The sequence below is a fragment of the Lemur catta genome, chromosome 1, assembly GCF_020740605.2.
Source record: "Lemur catta isolate mLemCat1 chromosome 1, mLemCat1.pri, whole genome shotgun sequence".
In the NCBI taxonomy this organism is placed as follows: Eukaryota; Metazoa; Chordata; class Mammalia; order Primates; family Lemuridae; genus Lemur; species Lemur catta.
In genome coordinates this window covers 185,397,699-185,414,784 of record NC_059128.1, presented here as the reverse complement: position 1 = coordinate 185,414,784, position 17,086 = coordinate 185,397,699, and the positions used below count along the sequence as shown (strand labels likewise).

Sequence of the window (17,086 nt, the reverse complement as noted above, 5' to 3'; positions counted from 1 at the left end):
CATACATAAACACTTAAATTTAGTAAAAGCTACCATTTATTGACTGTGGTATAGTCATGTTATGTATACATCTCATGTGCATGGTCCTGGTTTATGCCTGTTATACTGACATTATTATTGATAGTGCCTCCTTTTAATCTCAGAAGTGTCCCAGTTTGGCCAATAAATTTATGGTCACCCTATCTAATAGTAATAGCATTCCTATGAGGAATGTACTAATAAGGAAACTAAAAGCTTGATGCTAGAATAGAGGCATGGTCAAATTCATTTTATTAAGAGTTTTTGTATTATCTGAGGAAAATGTTTTATATGCATCTAACCCATAACAACCTTGAGGTTATCTTATTTCTGTCAAAGTGTATATTAACAACACTTTTCCAGAAACCAATGTGGCAAAATGTCAAACTGTTGACTTTGTGTACAGAAATATTTACCTGGAATTGGCTTCAAAATAATGCAAAAGTAGGTGGGTATGGATGAAACAAGATTGTTCATGTACTGTAATCACTGAAGTTGGGTGCCAGGTACATTAAAAGTTCATTGTACTAGTCTGGTCTCTACCCTTTTTTATGTATTTTAAATTTTGCATAAGAAAAAGCTTTAAAATGTGTATTTACACTGGAAGTTTACTGAGAGAAATAATACACAATATGATCCCACTTTAATTTGTATAAAAGTGCAAGAATATGTATGTATAAAAAGAGTACGAATAGATACACACCAAAATATTAACAGAGGGATGAAACAGTTTCATCTGAGTGATGGAACTAGAAGTGATTTTAAATTTTTCTTTACATCCTTCAATATGTTCTAAATATTTACAATAAACATATTTTGGGACACTCCTACCCTAATTGTAAAATTTGCACATAAAGAGCTTAAGGTAGCCCTTTAACCACTCATGTAACCCTTTCCAATCCTCCTATTTCTCCATTTATCTGTAAAAAATAAATGTAGACCTCACGATACCACTAAACCTTCTGCTGTAGTAATGAAAAAGCAACAGTCACAGTCATCTACAGACAAGGACTGGTAAATCACTCAGGTCACAGAAATGAAGATTTTAGTGATATGAATATTCAACAATGTAGAAAAGTAAGATTACAGAAACAAGTGAAGACTTTCTCTTTCAGACCTTTACCCTTTGTCTTAGTGTACATGTACACACACAAGGAATTTGTCTAAAATTCCTTATTTTTTAAAGGATAACATTATTTTTGAAAGACCACTACGTTACTGCGTAAATTCCTCGAGACTCAGTCCCATTATCACCTTACAAATTTTACCAAATCTAAGTACAACCTGTTTTTTTACATTATAGGCAGAGTTCTTGCCTGCATGGTCCTGATATGCACAAATTTCAATTACCATGGTTTATACTAAGGTTTAGTTAATTAACACCAGTCCCCAACAAACTACCCCAAGTGAAAAGAAATTGTTAGTCGCAATGTGGAAACAAATGAAATTCAATATCAAAAGATAAAAAAATCTATTACATCTATCTATAAAATCTATATATATACTTTAAGTGATGGGCTCTCACTCTGTCACCCAGGCTGGAGTACACTGGCACATTATATAGCTCACTGCAGCCTTAAACTCCTGGCCTCAAGAGATCCTCCCACCTCAGCCTCTAGAGTGGCAGGGATTACAGACACGAGCCAAAGCATGACCTATAAAATCTATTAAAAAGACATAAGCCTAAAGGCTTAAGGTGAACACTCCTCAACTGCCTGCCCTGACGTCATCATAACAAAGTAAATAATGTTTATAAAGATATCTTTTAAGATCAAGAAAAAATATTAAGAAAAAAACTAAATCACATTCAGGTACTAGCTAAAGCACAGCAGCCAATTAAAGAACAGTAGATAGACTGGGAGAAGATCTGGCCATGCCAACAGTACACAGGTAGCAAAGGACCCAAGTTAAGGCCAAAAGGGGTCAGATGAGTTTAATCCTCATGAACTGTCAAAACTAACTGGCCAGGGATCCCTTCTAGGACAGGGCCCACTATAAAGAGCAACTGCTGGGATATGAATCAAAATTAAGCAGAACAGGAACAATGGAGAAGAAAAAGAGAAGGACCAGACTAAAGTGGGGGAAGGGTACAGAGCCAGGAATCCTTAGAAAACAAGCTGCCATAATTTTAACAGAAGAGGGAGCTCTATAAAGTTATAAAAGTTATCTGAACCAAACTTTCTTCTAAAATATTAGGAAAACTACATTCACATAAAAAAGAAACAAAGAGTAAAGATGTCAAACCCCATATAAAGTTACTAAAAGTAAAAAAGAGGGACTAAGGAACAGAATATCTCTACACGAGAGCAAGCCTGAGAGATATATTCAAACAGATCAAAACTAGAACGTACTATTTCTATCGGAGTTAAAAGATACTAAGAAAATTACATAAGGCATAAAAGAACATGAATCAAAATTAGACTATGAACCCAGAATGACCAACCCTAAGACAGTCCAACAAAATTGAGATTTAAAATAAAAAAAAAAACCTTTGGATATTTTAGATAAAAAGAACATGATGTAAAATTCACTCAACTATACGTGTCCTGTGTAGTTTTCTGTTTCCCTGTTTTATCTTGCAATAAAAAGATTTTTAAAATAAGACAAGGGAACTAACATTTATTTTGCACCTATTATTTCGGGTGCTTCACGTAATTCTTTTATTAATAACAATGTGGATTTCTGTGTTCAGATGAAGAAAATGACACCTGCCCAGGGACACAGTGGCAAAAGCAGGATGTAAACCTAGGTCTTTTTAAACCCTAGAAACAATTAGCACTACAGAAGAAAAGTAGATTAATAAACATTACATTTTTAGGAGACTACCTACAGAACTATTTTATTTTAAATACTTTGGTACTTAAAAGGAATAAGCTTTATTACTTCAGAAAGTTTGCTTATGTAAGTGAAATAATGTTCTATTGATGTGTAAGTACTACTATACCAAATGACATTCAAAATTAAATTTCATTAATATTAAACTTACTCAGAGAGTTGCCCTTTTAAAAAAATCCTTTTATTTTAGAAATCTTCAGTTGTTAGAGGCTGGGTGCAGTGGCTCACACCTGTAATCCTAGCATTCTGATAGGCTGAGGTGGAAGGATCCCTTGAGGTCAGGAGTTCAAGACCAGCCTGAGCAAGAGCTGAGACCCCATCTCTACAAAAAAGAAAAATGAGCCACGTGCAGTGGCACACACCCATGGTCCCAGCTACTTGGGAGGCTGAGGCAGGAAGATCCCTTGAGCCAGGGAGTTTGAGGTTGCAGGAATCTATGATGACCCCAATGCACTCTAGCTGGGGTGACAGAAAGAGACTCTTGTCTTAAAAAAAAGAAAACAAAGAAGTTGCCAAAATTAAGTTTTAGGGTTAAAAGAGACTTTTTAAAACACTTACCCACATATTTTAGTGATTGTGATACTCAAGTACCCAGAAGTCTTTTCATTACTAGAAGACTAAAAGTTTGACCATATTTACTTATCTAATCTCATCACACCTACAATTCTATGCAAAAAGTACTTTTTCTTCACAAAATTATCCAACACCTTGGCTACTTTAGAAATGCTGGTCAATTTCACTTAGGTCTTATGTAAGAGACCCATCGTTGAATGAAGTTTGAACCTGCAATTAAAGGGTTAAATCAAAAACTTAGACTCTCTAGTTGTTATCCTACCATATGCTTGTACCACCCTACAAGGACACAATGTCATTTTGTTCCACTACTGGTGATACTAAATCTGATCACTGAAAATTTTTAGACACCAACATGATGACCAAATGAAGTACACACTGGAGCATTTCAGATTTCTAGATTAGGGATGCTCAAATGCTAAGTATAATGCAAATATTCCAAAATAAATTTTTTAAAAATCCAAAATCTGAAACACTTCTGGTCCCAAGCATTTCAGATAAGGGATACTCAACCTGTATATGTATATAAAAAATTCTAGGTATAGTTGATAGGTACACAGTTGTTCATTTATGTAATAAATGCATAAAATGCCCTTAGGAAATGGTGTTTATACTTGAGAAAAATCTAGAACTCATGAGACATCTCCAATGCAATAATGTACAATATTGGATCTACATTGGCTTGTATAAGCAATGCTTACTAATCAACTGTTCCATGTTGCCTAAATTATAATCATTGACTTTAGTTCCATTTGTCTTACAATGTTAACACACTTGTAGATATTAAATATAAACAAAAATTTTAATCTCTTAATTCATCTGAGTTCATTTTTCCCTCTCTCCTTTAATCTGAGTACACAACACATAGGCTTCTAATGGAATTCCTTCAATAAACTACTATGTTTTACGTTTTCAGTGTTCGGTACGTTTGGGATATACAAGTCTCTCATGATATAGTGTCGTCTTGGCCTTTCACTGCTCTTGGTTTGTCAGTAACTTCACACATTGAGAAAATTCTTTTCCCTCATGAGATTTCAAGCTAGTAGGTATTCCATTAAACTCCTATTTAGTTTCTACATGTATGTGGGACCAACTCACCAATCTACATAGTTTCCAATTCAATTATTTTGCCTCCTTAACTGAACCAATTTGTACTTCTGATTAGAGCTTCATTTTCCTTTAACTAACCACCAACCATGTCTCTTAGTTTTTCCAAAGTCATCCCAACCCCCTTCTACCCTATCTATAAGGTGCCAACAGCTCCTTTCAAGTTCATATGGGCTCCATTCCTAAGTATAATGAGCACAATCTGAATGTACTATCTAAATCAAAGAATTAAAAAGCACTTTAGCTTTTTAGTTCACTCAGATTTAATTTTAGAATTTAATATTTAACTGACTCAGATACTGCTTTTAACACCCACTTAAAGACAGTCAGATCCCCATACATATACCCTAACCATGGACTTGGTTGAGGAATTCCATCTTCTCAGGTAAACTAACTATAATTCTAATGTATGTAATCTATACATTGTGAACACTGAATAAGAAAATAAAGCCACAACTCTATGTTATCCTTCTCTTTTAACTTGAGGGGAAATCAAAAGTTAGCTCGGGCCGGGCATGGTGGCTTACCCCTGTAATCCTAGCATTCTGGGAGGCAGAGGTGGGAGGATCCCTTGAGCTCAGGAGTTCGAGACCGGCCTGAGCAAGAGTGAGACCCCATCTCTACTAAAAATAGAAAAAAATTATATGGACAACTAAAAATATATGTAGAAAAAATTAGCCAGGCATAGTGGCGCATGCCTGTAGTCCCAGCCACTTGGGAGGCTGAGGCAGAAGGATTGCTTTGAGCCCAGGAGTTTGAGGTTGCTGTGAGCTAGGCTGACGCCACGGCACTCTAGCCTGGGCAACAGAGTGAGACTCTGTCTCAAAAAAAAAAACAAACAAACAAACAAAAAAAAAAAAAAAGCCCAGGATCCTAATTTCTAAATCAATTTTTAAACCTTTTGAAATCAATACCAATCTTCCCCTTGGGTTTCAATTATCCTAAAACTTGTCTTTCCATAAAGTTAAGGCAATTATTTTGTTGACATAATATACTTATATAGCCAGTTCTAAATTAACTAAGAAAATTTGGCACTGTTGGCTACAACTATATTGTTCTTTGTCTCATGATTTTTAAATCCCTATAAGTTTTACTATAGCTAGTTTTTCTATTCAATAATAAGCATTTAACAACTGAAAAACAAGGTTATTTCTAGGCAAATTTAAATTAGTATCAATCAGCCCAAATCAATCTACTCTTTTCTAAAAATTGGTAGCATACACACAAAAAAGGCCAAATATTCAGTAAAAACTGTTGTCATACTATTAAAATATTGGAAGGAAAAGTTCTAAACTATGTTCTGTCTGATTAGTTCTGTTCAGTTAAACTCCTCAGGTTTTTCTTATGTTGACCGTTAGTTGTCCTGACTGACTCTGCAATCCTACTGTGACTGAGATCTACTATTTTACAAAAAAATGTTTTTGTTTTTGTTTTTTTGAGACAGGGAACTATTTTGTTGCCCAAGCTAGAGCACAAGGGCATCATCATAGCTCACTGCAACCTCAGACTGCTGGCCTCAAGCAATCCTCCTGCCTCGGGCTCCCAAAGTGCTAGGATTACAGGCGTGAGCCACCGTGCCCCACCAAAATATACTTTTGAAGGTGTTTCAAGTGTGCACATGTGTGAAGCCTGTTTACATGAATAAGAACCAAAGGTTCGCTGCAAAGAAACAAAGAAATGGCAACAATCCAGATTTATACCCAGACTTTCACTTGTTCTCTTCAGTTCATCTTCCCATACTTATCATCAGTGTACTAAAGACAACCTCAAGATACAAGACACTTTTCATGCAAAGATAAAAGATAATCAAAAGCTTATCTCTTCCTATATACCGAGTTTATGAACAGTTTCAATTTTGCCTCTCTGTATGATTACTATTCCTAAAATACTTTTAAGATATAATTTTAGCTTATTAATTAACTTCTAGAGAGCCAGGCCTGTTGAAACCAAGATAAGCCACATTAGACAGGATAATATGCCTAACAGACAAACTTATGGGAATTTTCTTACTACCTGAAAATAGATTTTATTTGAAAATACTACACCAATATCATGTTTGCATTTTTTAAAAACCCAACCTTGTTAAACTCAGGGTGCTTCTGATTCTACTCATTTTTCAAAAGAAGACTGGAAGTAATGGAAATGTTTTATATTTTGATTGGGGTAGTTATTACATGGGTACATATTTGTCAAAACTCAAACTATATATTTAAAGATGCGTGCACTTCACTACATATGCATTTTATCACAACGAAAAGAGGCAAAACTAAACATCTATTTGTGAGCTTTTTCAAACTACCACCTCTCCCTACAAACTGAAAGATACTTCCACCGTTACCCTCAGCCTCCAAGGGCATTAGAAGGTCAAGCTCTGCCATGGTATCAATAATAAGACCAACACTCACCCAAATCAAAGAGCCAGTGTGTTACAAAACCACAAATCTATCAGATTAAATCCACCTTACAGCAAATACGAAAATTATCTCAAAATGGAACAAAAAACTAAATATAAATAAGAGCTAAAGTATAAAAGTCTTAAAACAGGCAATTACACAAATCTTTTTTTTTTTTTTTTGAGACAGAGTCTCGCTCTGTTGCCCAGGCTAGAGTGCCATGGCATCAAGCTCACAAGCAACCTCAAACTCCTGGGCTTAAGCAAACCTACTGCCTCAGCCTCCCGAATAGCTGGGACTACAGGCATACGCCACCATGCCCGGCTAATTTTTTCTATATATATTTTTAGTTGTCCATATGTCCTTCTATTTTTAGTAGAGACGAGGTCTCGCTCTTGCTCAGGCTGGTCTCGATCTCCTAACCTCGAGCGATCCTCCAGCCTTGGCCTCCCAGAGTGCTAGGATTACAGGTGTGAGCCACTGCACCCAGCCAATTACACAAATCTTTGATTTTGAATTAGGCAATGGTTTCTTAGACATGACACCAAAAGCATAAGTGACAAAAGAAGAAACAGATAAACTGAATATCAAAATTAAAGGTTTTTGTGCTTCAAAGGACACCATTAAGAAAATGAAAAAGACAGGCCGGGCACAGTGGCTCATGCAGTATAATCCCAGCACTTTGGGAGACTAAGGAGGGCCAGGAGTTTGAGACCAGCCTGGCCAACAAAGTAAGATCCTATCTCTACCAAAAAAAAAAAAAAAATTAAGTGAAAAAGACAATCCACAAAATGGCAGGAAATAACCACAAATCATGTATCTGACTTGCCTCTAAACTCTTAAAACTCAATAAAAAGACAAACAACCTAACTTAAAATTGGGCAAAAGACCTGAATAGACATTTCAGTGAAGAAAATACACAAAGGGCCAAAAAGCACATGAAAAGATGCACAACATCAGTCATTATGGAAGTGCAAATAAAAATAAGATACCAATTCACACCTACTACAATGGCTATAATCAAAAAGACAAATGCTGGCAACAATGTAGAAAAATGGGAATCTCACTGTGATGGTTAATTTCATGTGTAAACTTGACTAGATTAAGGTATACCCAGATAGTTGGAAAAACTTTACTTCTGCATATGTCTCTGAGGGTGTTTCCAGAAGAGATTGGCATTTGAATTAGTGGACTAAGACAGGAAGATCCACCCTCACCCAGTATATGTGGGCACCATCCCATAGGCTGAGGCCAGGACAGAACAAAAAGGCAGAGGAAAGGCAAACTGTCTCTTTCTTCTGAAGCTGGGACACCCTTCTTCTCCTGCCCTTAAACATCAGAACTCCAGGCTCTCCCAGCCTCTGGACTCCAGGACTTGTCCCAGCAGCCCCCAGGTTCTCAGGCCTTCAGACTTGGACTGAGCCGTGCTACCAGCTTCCCTGGTTCTCCAGCCTGCTGACAGCCTCCATAATTGCATGAGCAAATTCCCCTATTAAATCTCCTTTCATATATCTATCTATACCCATATCTATCTATATACGCGTATATATCTATTCTGTTTCTCTGGAGAACTCTAATGCATTCATACACAGCTGACAAATGTTAAAATGTGGCAGCTGCTCTGGAAATCAGTCTGACAGTTCACCAAAACGCTAAACTATACAACCTAGCAATTTCATTCTTAGGTATATACCCAAGAGAAATGAAAACTATGTCTAGATAAAAATTTACAGAGAAATGTTCATAGCAGCATTATTCATATTCAAAAAGTAGAAACAACCCAGTGTCCACCAACTGATGAATGGATAAATAAAAGGTGATACATACAATGGAATATTATTTAGTAACAAAAAGGAATAAAGCACTTATACATGCTATAAGACAGATGAACTATGAAGGCATTATGCTAAGTTAAAGAAGCCAGTCACAAAAGATTACAAATTTAAGATTCTAGTCATGAAATGTCCAAAATTGGTACTATGGTCTGAATGTGTGTGTCCCTCGCAAAATTCATATGTTGAAACCTAATCACCCCAATGTGGTGGTATTAGAAGGTAGAGTCTTTGGGAGGTGATTAGATCATAAGGGCACAGCTCACACGGATGGGATTTGTGCCCTTATAAAAGAGGTTCCAAATATCTGTCTTGTTCTTTCTATCGAGGACACAGCAAGAAGCAGTTTTGTGAACCAGGAAGTAGGACCTTACCAGACACCTAATCTGCTGGTGCCCTGATCTTGAATTTCACAGCCTACAGAATTGTAATATATTTCTGTTGTTCACAAACCACCCAGTCTATGGTATTTTGTTATAGTACCCCTAACAAACTGAGACAACAGACAAATCTACAGAGACAGAAAATAGATTTGTCATTGACTAGGGCTGGGAGGGAGGGATGGTTAGAGGAAAATGGGGCCTGATTGCTAAAAGGTACAGAGTTTCTTCTTAGGGTGATAAGAATGTTCTAAAAATAACTGTGGTAATGGCTGTACAAACTTGTGGATATACTAAGAACCACTGAATTATATACTTAAAATGGGCAAAGTGTGTGGTATATGAATTATATCTCAACAAAGCTATTATAAAATTAAACTTTTTTAGGCCGGGCGCAGTGGCTCACGCCTGTAATCCTAGCCGTCTGGGAGGCCGAGGCGGGCGGATTGCTGGAGCTCAGGAGTTCGAGACCAGCCTGAGCAAGAGCGAGACCTTGTCTCTACTAAAAATAAAAACAAATTATCTGGCCAACCAAAAATATATATAGTAAAAATTAGCCGGGCATGGTGGCGCATGCCTGTAGTCCCAGCTACTCGGGAGGCTGAGGCAGTAGGATCGCTTAAGCCCAGGAGTTTGAGGTTGCTGTGAGCTAGGCTGACGCCACGGCACTCACTCTACCCCGGGCAACAAAGTGAGACTCTGTCTCAAAAAAAAAATTAAATTAAATTAAATTAAACTAAACTTTTTTAAGAAAAGTGAATGGTAGAATCTAGACTGTGGAAATGAGTATTGACTAAAACTTCTTTTAATATGCTTGTTAAAAAAAAATTCATGGGCTGGGTGTGGCTCACGCCTGTAATCCTAGCACTCTGGGAGGCCAAGGCAGGTGGATCATTTGAGCTCAGGAGTTCGAGACCAGTCTGAGCAAGAGTGAGACCCCGTCTCTACTGAAAATAGAAAGAAATTATATGGACAACTAAAAATATATGTAGAAAAAATTAGCCGGGCACGGTGGCACATGCCTGTAGTCCCGGCTACTTGGGAGGCTGAGGCAGGAGGATCGCTTGAGCCCAAGTGTTTGAGGTTGCTGTGAGCAAGGCTGACACCACGGCACTCTAGCCTGGGCAACACAGTGAGACTCTGTCTCAAAAAAAAAAAAAAAAAAAAAAATTCACGGCATAATAAAGTTCTGCCATTAGCAATAACATCATAACAATGATGTAATTACAAGTATTTTTGTTCATCTAAAATTTCCCAAATTAATTAGGGACTGCTCATCTTTGTCCAAAGCAGAATTTTAGAAATCTGGGAGTCCTAAATTTACATTCATAATGAGACTCAGGAGAATTACTGAGTCTAATTCTCCAAATTACACATGAGGTGAAAGCAAATTAAATTTTCAAGGATCTCTGTGAGTTCTGAGAGAGAAAAAGGATTCTGTTTTCCCACTGACAAACAGGAGTAACTAACAGAACTTTACAGTCCCATACAGCTTTAATGGTTTGGGAAACATCCCTTGCAAATGTTACAACAGATTAGAGCAGATTATTTCACCTTTTGGTCAGGTTCAACATTGTTGGTTCTGGACTTCTAAAGAGCAAGTAATTTATGACACTCAATTTTCAAGAATTTTAGAATAACACTATTATCGGCATAGTTATTAACTCAAAAATAATCCAAAAGTATACAAATTAGACTTGAATTTTAGCCAAATTTTAAATACACATCACTAGGATAAATCAGAGCCAAACTCAGAACAATATGTGCTCTATAATTGGAGTGACCATATGGCCCTGTTTGCCCAGGACTATCCTGATTTCCATTTGTTGTTCTGGTATCCTACCCAGCTTAACATTTGTCTCAGGTTTTTCTTTTTAACGATATATTATGAATAATTACACTAAAGTAAGATAGGATCGGTTTGTTAGACTTTCATTTTCTGCCATGGCTTTGTCTAGTGCTGTGTGGGTTGCAGGTGCAGTGAACAGAGTTCTCACTTTAACTTCTGGTTCAATCTGAAAGCCAAATACTAATAACACATCTCTTTTCTGGCCCTTTCCTGATAAAATAAAGTACATCTGGACCCTGGCAACTAAAAGTAGTTAACGCTATCCAGTCTTAGGTGATGATGGGAGAAATATTAATAACTGAAGTTGCTGCTCCTCCCAGCCACCTGGTCTACCTGACACTTGTGGCACAGCCATTCCTCAGCTTGCAAGATGCACGAAGTGTCCAGGCCACTGTAACCTGGGTCAGTAAGAAACGCAAAGTATTTGTGAAATACATGCAGGAAAGAGACATGTGTTCCCATGCATGATGTACGGAAAAGAGAAATCTGAACACTCTGGCTTAATTGAAAAAAGTTACTATGTCAAATACTATCACCCCATAGTTGCAAAAAAATTTTAAAGAACAGCTGACCACCTATGCTCTAGTTTATATTAAATAAGATCCTTAACTAAATAACATTATATCAGCTCCTTAACTAAGAAAACAGTCTCTGTCTTGGATGGTTAACCTAAGTAGCCTGGAAAGAGGAAAAAAAAAAAAGGCTGAGTTCTAATTCCAGCTGTTTCAGTTTAGGAAGCTGGAACACATAAAGGTCCTTTCCAGTTCTAAAATGCTGTGTATATCTGAGACGGTTCAATCTTAAAAAAAAATAAAATAAAATGCTGTGTATAAGACTAATGAACATAGCCCAAATGCTTTTATAGCTTTTAGGTCCCTCCCCAATTTCTATATTGCAAAGACAGAATTTAGAAAATACTGATAACTGAAATGCACCAGAAATAGAAATCAAAACCAGCTCTTTCCAACTTTCAATTTATGAACTAGGATATAAACAGAGGCCCAATCAATATACAAAGTAAGCCTGGTACAATATTTGTACTTTACTCCTGAGAGAAGGTGGTTCAGTGGTAGACTATGGAAAATAAGACTCCTACTCAAAATTTCCAGGTGGACCTCTTGTAAAGATCTTATTATTTCCCCATTTTTAAACATCTCTTTACTTTAAATGTTTCTTATGATCAATGGCACGTCATGGTTTAATTGTCAAGATTTCTCCCCCATTGGAATACATAAAATAATCATAGATTTGATGAAATAAGTTAATTCCCTGGATTGTTCCTCTTGAAAATGCTTCTAATTCAATCCATATCTAATTGTTAACATAGTTTTTTAAAAAATGTTTAATTCTGCTATAAAATATAAACGACCTTAAAATAAAAATTAGTTAATTCACCTTAGGCTCAGATATAGCAAACTGATCAAAATTCTCTTTAAAATTCCGAGTAGAGCAAAACAAAACAATACTCGCATACCAGTTAACAAAAAAAATTGTATCTTACATACTCATGAGACAAAAAGTAATTTGGAAACTGAATCTTATACTTTCTGCTGTCACTTAATGTCGTGAAAATACTCTTCTCAAATGCACTATGTATCTTTCAATGCCTGTAAATCAGGTATGAGTTCTAATAACAGAGTTGTTTCTTCTACCAGCATGAAGAAGCTTTCCAGTGAGTTAGAAGGCTCAAAACTAAAGAGAAGTGCTTTGCAAGTCAACTAGTGTACGAGGAAAAAGCTGTACAATGAGGTTTACATTTGCTTCTCAGGTCAAAAACTAAAGGTTTGAGTGTCTCATTCAGTTTCATAATCCTGAGAAAGAGCTCCAGCTATTTAAGCACCACAGATGCCTCGGTTTAAGAAAGTTTATTAGCTACTTTATAATCTTTATACATTTGTTCAACCAATACTTTTTGATTAATTAGTAGGTACTAAGCAATTATTCATGGAAAGGACCCACTAAAATGTGACACTTAGGCACCACTTTCGTAAGAGAAAATTAAAATTTTGCCTTAATAGGGCACTACTACTTGATGTAGAACACCAAATCCCACCCGAAGTTTAGAATTCCACATACCCGAATTTCGTAAAGCTAGGCCATAAACAGAGTATCAGGAGGTACATCTTCTTTCTTAAGTAAATCTCAATTTAAAACTGTGCGGTTTCCCGCTGGCAAAACAGACTTTATGAAGGTCCGAAAGAACTCCAAGCCAATGAAAACTTTTAACACAAAAGTGAAAGTGAAGGTGCCCAATTCCGAAGCGGGACGAAAGGAGAGAGAGAGAGAGAGAGAGAGAGGAAGGATCTAAAGAGTCGGACGCGAGCAGGAGCGCAGCGGCGGCCAAGCGCGCTCTCCCCGATCTGCACATCAAGGTGGCAACTTTTCCAGCACCCCGGAACTTCTGACTCTCAAGCCCTCGGGCGTGCCGGCGGCAGCTCGCGTCCCAGGAATAGACCCCAAAGGCGGAGAAGCGGGTTCCATCACAAACCAGCAAGTAAAACAGAGAGCAAGCTTGTAGGGGCGGGACCTAGACACACACGCTTCCCCTCCCAGAAGGATGGGGGGAGGGGGACAGAGTGAGCGACCCAGGGACAGCCGGCCTCGACCAGAGTCTGACCTGGGCGGGAAGGAAGGGGGCTAGAGGGGTGCAGCCACGCGGGTCTCGCCGAGAACCGGCCTCGCCACTGGAGACCCCAAGGCTGGCGTGGGGAAATGGAGCGGGCCTCACCGGGGGCAAGCGGGAAACCGGGTGGCGGGAAGACAAGAGGCCGGCCCAGCTGGAACGCAGCACGGGAGGCCCCGACCTGCCCAGCCTTCGGCGCGCCCCGGGATCTCCACAACAGGCCCCTAGCCTCCCAAAGGGGCAGAGTGAGGGCTGAGGAAGCCCCCACACCAGACACACAGAGACACACACGCACACTCTCGCCTCCCTACCCCCACCCTCGGGCCGCGCTCTGCGGGCTCTGCGCCCCACAGCGGCGCGGGGGAGGCGGGGGCCAGCGACGCGGGCACTGGGAGCTGATGCCCTCCCCGACGCCCGGACCTCAACACGCAGACAAAAATCAACAAAGCACCACCAATCCCGAGGAGAAAACACGCCACAGGCCCCGACCGGGGACTCTCCGACGCGCTGCTGCCTGGGCCGCAGGGCTACGCGGACGGGCTGGGAAGGGGGCGGGGAAGAGCCCCGCGCGGTGGCTCCTCTGCCCATGAGCCTCACCTCAGCCAGGAGGCGGTGAGGCAGGGACCCCCACGACAGACACTGACCTTGGAGTCTCCGTTGCACAGAGCCATCGGGGCCGGGACCGCAGCGGTGGCGGCGAGAGTACGAGACCGGGCAGGAGGGTACCGGAAGGGTCGCCGCCGCGGGCTGAGGCAGAGAGGGAGGCCTGGTCGAGGAGCAGCCCCGCGCAAAGAGGAGCCAGCCTCCTGAGAACCGCCGAATGGAGCAGCAGCCGCGAAGCGCGAGCCCCAGCGCCGCGGGAGAGGAGACCAGCAGCGCGCACGCTGCCCCCGCCTCCTGCTTCCGCCCCGGCCGGCCACTGGGAGGAGCCAGAGCCCGTTCGGCTTGGCAGCGGAGCCGCAGATAACCCCAGCGGCCGCCGCCAAACCGGCCCGCCCTCGAGAGGAGGGCCCCGCACCTCCCGGCCCCGCCCTCCGTGCCCGCCCCCGCCGGCAAAGCCCGCCCCTGGAGGGAGGACACGCCCCGTCCCCGGCTGCCCGCCCCCGGGAGGTGGGGCCCGCGGTGCTAGGCCCCGCCCCCAAGCCAGGCCTGCGTTCTGGAGAAGGAACCAGCCCCGCGCACGCCTCTGTCCCGCCCTCCCTACCGGGGAGGGGCCCGCGGAGCCCAGCCCAGCTCTGCCCGTCCCGGGAGGAGGGGCCCGTGGCACCCTGACCCACCCCCGCATGGAGAAAAACCGAAGCCCGCGCCAACTCGTGGTTAGCCAGTTTATGAGCTGCCTTTGAGGGCTGGGAGACGCTGGTGGCACCCAGGAGGAGGCGTCCCGAGAGCTGGACGTTTGGGAAACCCTTAGCTGGTGGCGTCGCCTTATCTCAGGTTGCCAGACATTGGGGAGGCCAAGGCTGCTTTTGATAGTTTCTGGTCACATCTCAAGGGACGCCAACGTGGGATTTGATCACTTTAGGTCCCTCAAAAGTTCTACAACTAATACATCTTGTATTAACCTGGATGGAGCTGGAGACCATTCTTCTAAGTGAAGTATCACAACAATGGAATAACAAACACCACATGTACTCACTATTAAATTGGAAGTAATCAATCCACACCTATGTGCACACATGGACATAACATTCATTGGAAATCAAGCAGGTGGGAGGGAGGAAGAGGGGATGGGTAAATTCACACCTAACGTGTACAATGCACACCATCTGGGGGCTGGGCACACTTATAACTTTGACTCAAACAGTAGGAAAGCAATTTATGTCACCAAAACGTTTGTACCCCCGTAACACTCTGAAATAATAAATTAAAAAAAGAGAGATGTCAATCGTTCATTGAATTTATATTTAATGAAAGCGCACCAAAAAAATATTCTGGAGTGGGTGCAGCATTTACAAAAAGAAGGGGGTTTAGGAGTGGCAATCTGGTGAGCAGCTGGGCCAGGACTGGCCATGAAGCTCTGTTTGCACGGCAAACAACGTTTTTATGTGTATTGTTTGTGGAGATGGGGCTGCAGTCCCTCTAGCAGTCCCTTCAGCCACCCCTTAGCAACCCTGAAGAGTACTTTGAATTAGATTACCTGGGGGCTTAAATCAGGATTGGGGAATAAGTAATACTTGGAACAGCTTCTGGTTAACAGTCTTTCAACTTCAGTTATTACGATGCAGCCAACATTTGCTGTACTCATGCTATGTGTCAGGCTGTAGGTCAGGTATTAAGGAGCCAAAGTCAGACAACCCTGACTTTCAAAAACTTGCCTTATTCTAACCAATTCTATGACAGTGGTGATGTTCTTACCTACTTTTTACAAATGAGGAAATTGTAATAATAGCTCATTGAAATAATGTGCTTCTCAGTATAGAAGGTAAGGGCTCCCTAATCTGGGAAAGAATAGACAAGTTTATTAGTAAAATATTTACAGAAACAAAAGGTCCAAGGTCCTAGTGAGCCTCAGACTCAAAAGTATTTCACTTACATTTTTTTGAGCTGGAAATTGAATACTTGAACTTTCCAAATCCATGAATACTGGGCTCTCTGAGTAGAACTGTATGAACAATACAGAAAAAAATGTAGTAACCAATAGGAGAACCTCAACCTACAAAAACATCCATCCCTAATAGAACGGAATGTGATACGATGTACCGGCATTAAAGATTGGCTAAATCCCACCTATAATAGATAATGCCTAATTTAAATATATTCTAATGGTCACTTCTGTTTATGGCTAAGCATGCACAAGGATCTTATATTTTAAGTTCCTTTTCAACTTTTTACTATATGGACCCCTCCCTCTTTCTTGTAACTGGATTTTCCTTATAATGTACCATAGAGTTGCCTTTTCATCTCTGTGATTGCTCTTGATGGCCTTTGCTTGCTCCTCTTCCTATATCTATCCTTCAGGAGTTTTAAGTGTTGGATTTCTTCAACATTTCCATTCCTAATCCTCTTCTCTTCTTATTCTTCACGTTTGTTTCTCTGGGGCACTTGTTTAAAGATATAGATTTGTTTTAAAAAACACCCTTAATAGTCTCTGTTTTGACAGTTCTCTTCTGAGCTCCAGATCCATATAACTGTGTATATCCCCAGTAAGATGTTTAATATCATGTTGGGTCCCAAACTCAAGTCTGAAACAAAACAACTTTCTCTTCCCAAACTTCTGTGCCCGCTCTCATTGGCACGATGATATTAGGGGGGAAACAATTAGCCTTTCGCCAATAACCTGTAGGTTTTTCACAAATGCCCTTTATCAAATTGAGAAAGTTCCTTTTTATTCCTATTTTGTTGAGTTTTTTTAACAAGAATGGATTCTGCCAAATGCTTTTTCTGTGGCTATTGAGACTGTTAGAGTAGGAGACCAAGAGACAGGACTGAGACAGGATGCAGGGGCTTACAGATTGGATGAAGGTGTTAAAGTAAAC

General features: G+C 40.4%; 1 protein-coding gene across 1 annotated transcript in view; it reads right to left on the bottom strand.

The window, feature by feature from the left end:
* Positions 1-14,609, bottom strand: part of GMPS (guanine monophosphate synthase) — a 51,525-nt gene extending 36,916 nt beyond the window's left edge. The window contains exon 1 of the mRNA XM_045539523.1: positions 14,255-14,609. Coding sequence (XP_045395479.1) covers positions 14,255-14,281 — 27 coding nt within the window. The 5' untranslated portion in view covers positions 14,282-14,609. The remainder of the gene's footprint in view (positions 1-14,254) is intronic.
* Positions 14,610-17,086: the final 2,477 nt, after the last annotated feature.